Source organism: Cervus canadensis, chromosome 6 (assembly GCF_019320065.1).
Source record: "Cervus canadensis isolate Bull #8, Minnesota chromosome 6, ASM1932006v1, whole genome shotgun sequence".
NCBI classification, from domain to species: Eukaryota; Metazoa; Chordata; class Mammalia; order Artiodactyla; family Cervidae; genus Cervus; species Cervus canadensis.
Window position 1 is genome coordinate 23,352,704 of NC_057391.1, and position 6,798 is coordinate 23,359,501.

General features: G+C 42.5%; 1 protein-coding gene across 1 annotated transcript; it reads left to right on the plus strand.

The window, feature by feature from the left end:
* Nucleotides 1-3,600: 3,600 nt before the first annotated feature.
* Nucleotides 3,601-4,974, plus strand: LOC122443292 (olfactory receptor 5AU1). The gene has a single exon (XM_043471297.1). The coding sequence runs from the start codon at nucleotides 4,039-4,041 to the stop codon at nucleotides 4,972-4,974; it is 936 nt and encodes a 311-aa protein (XP_043327232.1). The 5' UTR covers nucleotides 3,601-4,038.
* The last annotated feature ends 1,824 nt before the right edge of the window (nucleotides 4,975-6,798 follow it).

A 6,798-nucleotide genomic window follows, 5' to 3' on the forward strand; every position in this document is an offset into this window, starting at 1 on the left:
CCCTCATTAATGAAAGCAACATCCTCCCCAGCTATGAGCTCATGGGCCACCCATGGGAAAAGGTGGCTCTGGGGTGTACAGGACCAGCTGTGAGTGCCTCTCAGGGTGGGGACTGCCTCCCTCCCCTCACCACGTGAGAGGTTAAAGTCAGTAGCAGGCTCTAGTCCCCAGGCTCAGTCGATGGACCCAATGAGTCTGGCTTTGTCATCACTGTTTTTCTAATGAAAGATTGTGTTCTGACCTCCAGAGCAACAACTCTGCCACCAAGTCACATGCTCTGTTGGAATTAAATGGTTTTCTTGTGAACATCTAAAGCAAACTTGAAGGAGGAAATTCATTGGTACTTTACTATCACCAAGTAATATTCAGATTTCTGGGAATTGTTAACTACTGATATGTCTTCTGGAAGGAAGGGAATGTCCAGGACAACCACCTTATCCTACAGGCTGATCTGATTTTCTAGAACATGGAGAATTCTAGCAACTCAGAAAAGGATATTTATATGTGGCTCAAGGGAAGATGCTCCAAGGTTTAGTGTTTCTCAAAGTGTGGTCAGTGACCACCTGTTTCAGATTCACCAGATTTGGGGGCCTGGCTTTAGATTTACTAGATCACATTTTCTGAGGCTGGTACCTAGAATCTGCACATGCAGCAAACTTCTCCAGGGAACCATGGGCAGAGCGCCTTAACGCTTCAGAACCATTGTTTGGGGTCATTGCTGCTCCCTCTGGCAGCCTGCTCTCTGTTGTACTCCCACTCTGTTATCCTAAGGAGGAATGCAAAGAAACAGGTATAATAAAACCCCTTGCTTATTCCTCCCTCATCTACAGGCCCCTGGCACCTGCTCTCACTCCTAAACACTCCACCCACCATGACTAGACTAGACCACTCAAGTTTTCTTCCTAGTTTCCATTCACAGGTATAAACTACAGCCAACAGAAATAGTGGTTACTCCAGCATCCTTTCCCCCCGCCAAGATGAACTGCTTCCAACTATTTATTATTATTTTGGCCATGTTGCATAACATGTGGGATCCTAGTTCCCCGACCAGGGATCAAACCTGTGCCCCCTGAATTAGAAGCAAGGAATCCTAACCACTGGACTGCCATGGAGACCCCACTCCAGCATCCTTTGAAAGACTGTCAGAAATGTCAGTTTGTCCACAATCCCTTGCTTGACTAACTCTCTATACTCTGAATAGTTTTGAATTTAGTGCAGACTGGAGAAGAGGGATGACAGAGGAGAGGGGAGAAGAAGAGAAAGTGAGTAGATATAAAGCAAGTAATAAATCAGAGGCTCTGATCAGCTACCACTGCATTACCCCCTACCCTACTCTTCTCTATCCCACCTCCCGGCCTGAGTGTTGGCTGCATCCCTACTCTTCCCAGCTTTTGTCTACTCTTTTCCCTACTCTTCCCAGCTTTTGTCTACTCTTTTAATCAGAGAAGTACTTGCAGACCTGTTACCCACACTGAAACCACCTATTGAAGAAGGTGTGAACTTGGGTCTTAAGTTCTACTTCACTCATAATAACCATTTCTCAATTTCTTGAAGTTCCTGTAAGTTATTTCATCCTGAGATTTATACAGTTAATTCTTTAAAGTCCTTGTAATTTGCCTTGAAGCTGAGTTGGCTTTTGACACCAATAGGGCCAATGACATTTGCAACCCAAATCTGGGGCTGTCTGCAATCCTGCAATAATAGGGTTTATTATAAACTAGAAACTGTTGGGTTCAGAATGGCTGAAATGTTACATCTCAGTGACACCAAATAAGTCAGTTATGCTCCATGTGCTCTAAAAGATGTTATCAGTACCCTGTGTTCAAATTTGCCCTCTTGGGTTTTGTATTGCAACTTTATTAGAGCATCTTATCTCTTTGGGCATTACAATGATTTCTTCCAGTCACTGCTCACAACGTTCCATCAATAGCCATAGTGCCTTCAGTATCTACTTGATAGCTAAAATTTTCTAAAAATTTCATTTATTGATTTGGCTGTGCCAAGTCTTAGTTGTGGCATGTAGGATCTTTAGTTGCAGCTTGTGAGCTATTAGTTGCAGCATGTGGGATCTAGTTCCTTGCCTAGAGATCAAAGCCAGGCCCCCTGCATTGGGAGCACAGAGTCTTAATCACTGGATCCTTAACCACAGGACCACCAGGGAAGTCCCTCAACAAATTTATGGATAAATTTAGTTATCCATATTCCAGAGTCTTCCCCTGCTCTGGCACTTTGCTGATTCTGGAAAGTTTGCCAATGGGACAAACTAGAATCTTTTGCCTGTTCATGACAGCTCTTTCCTCTCTGCAATCTTCCCAACATCCTTCACAGCTCCATTATTTACTCCTCAAGGCAGGAGGAGGGGGCTCAGTTTTTTCCCTTTCTAGCCTCCGCAATCATATCTGCTGGTTTCAAAGCCTTCACAACTGAGGATCCTCACCAAAGAGCACAGGATACTTAGCTGACTCCAGAGCCCAAGGTGATTCAGGAACAGAGCAGCCAGTGGAGCAGGAGAGAGTGTGGGGTTCAGGTGGCACAGTTCAGTTCAGTTCAGTTGCTCCATTGTGTCTGACTCTTTGTGACCCCATGGACTGCAGCATGCCAGGCCTCCATGTCCATCTTCACCTCCCGTAGTTTACGCAAACTTATGTCCACTGAGTTGGTGATACCATCCAACCATCTTATCCTCTATCGTCCCCTTCTCCTCCTGCCTTCAATCTTTCTCAGCATCAGGGTCTTTTCATATGAGTCAGTTCTTCACAGCAGGTGGCCAAAGTATTGGAGTTTCAGCTTCAGCATCAGTCCTTCCAAGGAATATTCAGGGCTGATTTGCTTTAGGATGGACTGGTTGGATCTCCTTGCAGTCCAAGGGACTCTCAAGAGTACATCATGACTTTATTCATCATGACTTTATTAATTTTCTGCATGTAAAAGGCATTTTTACAAAGCCCTAGTCTTGGGGAGGGGCTATTCCTTCCCTGCTGGCCCCAACACTCCTTGAGAACAAGGAAATTTCACTGGAAATGATGGTGCTTTCATGAAGGATGGGTGACATTTTCTCCTTGGCTGATGCTCTGGAGTGCAAGGTCTCACTGTACATACACTCTGCAGCCTTATACCGCCCCTATTTCTCCACATCCCAACCCCCATCACCTTTAGAGTCCACAATAGTGCTTGACTTGTGCCAAGTTCTGAGAGGCAATTTTATAGCTGAGCCTACGAACCACCCACCACTCCTCTAGAACTCTCCGGATCCTCTGAAGGCTTGTTTAGTCCCTCTCACTTAGTACATGTTTCTCTTCTATTTTGTTTGGTGATAGGTTGTTTGCTAAATCTTGTCACTGTTTCATTTATTTATTTTTATTGTTGTTTAGTTTTGTGTTAGATCTCTCTCTCCAACAAGAATAATCAAAGCTAACATTCTTTCTCAAAGTGCCAGGCTTTGTTCAAGTGCTTTACATGAATTAACTCATTGAATTTTTACAATAATCTTTTGAGATTAGTGTTGTTATCCCTATTTTACAGAAAACTGAAAATCAGAAGAAAGGTTAAGTAACATTCCCAAGGTTACACAGCTGGCTAATGGTGAGGTCTCAGTTTGGAACCTTGCCAGTCCAATGCCAGAACTTGTGTGCTTAAACACAAAATATATAGTCTCTAGAATATAGGCTTCCTGAAGTCAGACATACTTGAATTCCTGACAGGAAAAACATAGATTTAAGTTTATAGAAGATGGTCAATAAATTTTTGGTAAGTAATTGTTTCATTATTTAGAATTTTTTAAGATCCCTAAGAGATCAAATTGTGTATATTTCTTTTCTATTTTCCATTGCTGCTCAAGTAATGCTTCCTCACTGACTAATCAGCCAAGTTGAGGAGAACTTCTCTATGACAGAACTCCACTGAGGAAGCCAGACTTCCTCGGTGAGAGCAATCTTCAGAAGGCTGTCCTTAGGGCAGAATTAAACCAGTGAGAGCCCCTGGGTGTTCCACTTCTTTCTGGTGGCCCTCTCTTTCCACGTCGCAGAGCACTGAAGAAATATGGAAGGAGCCAACCTGAGCCGAGGGACTGAGTTTGAGCTTTTGGGGCTCACCAGGGACCCCTGGCTCCAGAAGCTGCTCTTTGTGGTGTTCCTGGGCATGTACACTTTCACACTGCTGGGGAATCTAGTCATGTTTCTTCTGATCCATGTAAGTGCCATGCTGCACACACCCATGTACTCCCTCCTGAAGAGCCTCTCCTTCTTGGATTTCTGCTACTCCTCCACGGTTGTCCCCCAGACTCTGGTGAACTTCTTGGCCAAGAGGAAGGTGATCACCTATCTAGGCTGCATGGTTCAGATGTTTTTCTATGCGGGTTTTGCCACCAGTGAATGTTATCTCATTGCTGCCATGGCCCATGACCGCTATGCGGCTGTTTGTAACCCCCTGCTCTACCCAATTGCCATGTCTCCTACGGTCTGTGCCTCTCTGATTGTGGGATCCTATGGTGCGGGATTTCTTAATTCTCTGATCCACACAAGCTGTATCTTTAGTCTGAAATTCTGTGGTACTCATGTGGTCACTCACTTCTTCTGTGATGGACCACCCATCCTGTCTCTGTCTTGTGTGGACACCTCACTGTGTGAAATCTTGCTCTTCATTTTTGCTGGTTTCAACCTTTTGAGCTGTACCCTCACCATCTTGGTCTCCTACCTCTTAATTCTCATCACCATCCTGAGAATGAACTCAGCCCAGGGCAGGTTCAAGGCCTTTTCCACCTGTGCTTCCCACTTCACTGCTGTGTGCCTCTTCTATGGCACAACACTTTTCATGTACCTGCGCCCCAGGTCCAGCTACTCCCTGACCCAAGACCGCACAGTTGCTGTGATCTACACAGTGGTGATCCCACTGCTCAACCCCCTTATCTACTCTTTGAGAAACAAGGATGTGAAAGAAGCTTTAAGAAAAGTTTGGGAAAGAAAAATAATGGAATGATCTTCTCAATTCATCACCATGTATCTTGAGAAAGCTGAGGGAACTTTATCCCATGTTCAGCTCTGCTCATAGGAGGCACTCTCTGGTCTTCAGGGGCTTCTGCATCTACTGCCACAGAAAGAACTGATCGTGTCATAGAGACTAAAAAGTAGTAAGGAATGTCTGCTAGTTGCATAATTGGACCCACTGGAAATATTTAGGCATGCCTTTATTCAGATGCTTCTTTCATGTTTCCAGGTGTGTGCATATTTTTTTTATTACAACCTGACATTTATATTCTTCACAATGAAGTTCTCCCCTTAAATAACCTGTACTGCTTGAGGGAAAGCCTTCCTTATTTATAATTGCCTGTTTGTAAAAAAGTTGACTCCTTGACTTTAACATTTTTTAATTGTCTAATTATTTGAGTAATACTGTAACAATTTCAGAAGCTCAGATGATATTCTACTGTCTTTATTGACTTTTTTCCTGGACAAGTAACTACTTAGTTGCTTCCAAACTGGGGGAACTTGGGCAAGTTACTTAGTTTTTCTGAGCCACAGATATCTCATCTTTTAATTGGTGTGAGTTTTAAGTATTCAGTTAGATATTACAGGTAAATCATTCAGTACATGATGGGCATTCCTGGACTTCCCTGGTGGCCCCATGGTTAAGTCTCCATGCTTCCACTGCAGGGTGCCCAAGTTTGATCCCTGGTCGAGAAACTAAGACCCTGCATGTCCCAGGCCCACCTTTTCCTCTCTGTCAGCTCCTGTGCATGCTCAGTTGCTTCAACTGTATCTGATTCTTTGCGATTCCATGGGCTGTAGCCTGCTAGACTCCTCTGCCCATGGGATTTTCCTGGCAAGAATACCGGAGTGGATTACCATGTCCTCCTCTAGGGGGTCTTCCCGGCCCAAGGATGGAGCCTACAGCTCCTGAATTGGGAGGTGAATTCTTTACCACTGAGTCAGCAAGGAAGCCCTTTTTTTCCCAATAGTGTGGAATAATTTAAATAAGATAGGAATATTTATTCTTTAAAAATGATACCTGCTCTGCTGTAAAACCACCTGAGACTGGTGTGTCTTTAAAAGGTAGACCTTTAATTATACTTCCAATTTTTTATATAGTTATTAATTTCATTTTAGGTTTTTCTCTGCTTATTGTGTCAATTTCATCATTTATATTTTGCTCAAAAATTATTTCCTTCTTCTAGATTTTCAAATTCATTGCCATGAGTTGTACATAACATTTTCTTATAAATTTTATATTTGTTCTTTAGGTCAACAACATCTCCACTTACTCTTCTAAATCTCTCCAGAGAGTTTGTTCCATTTTTTAGGACAATCCAAAAAAAGATCCTCTACCATAAAATGAGAAAAGGATTAAGTGGTCTGTAAGGATCTTCTGGACAACACCACTCCATGAGATAAACATTTGAAGAAAGGCAATGTTGAGGAAGGATTAAACACATATACTGCCTAATTCTAATCTAGCTCTGTCACTCACTAGCAATGTAAATTTGGGGAAGTTCTTTTACCTCTCTCTGCTAAGTATGTCTCATTTGGGAAATAGGGATAACAGTAAAATCTATTTTATGTATAAAAGTGTTTTGAAAATTAAATTACATAATACTTACACTTGTGAAATTTAAATGATACAATATCTAAAACAGTGTCTGACCCATAGTAACTCTTTCATAAATTGTATTAGCTGCTCACTTCTTTTGTGTGTTTCTGTGGTTATATTGCCTTACACATTCTTCATATATTTGTTTTATTTTCCTTAATAACACTTAGCAGAGGATTTTTATCAACCTTTGAAAACATTCTGTTTTGCAGTTTT

Coding starts and splice junctions, on each gene's coding strand:
- LOC122443292 (XM_043471297.1), top strand. CDS start 4,039: ATGGAAGGAGCCAACCTGAGCCGAGGGACTGAGTTTGAGCTTTTGGGG.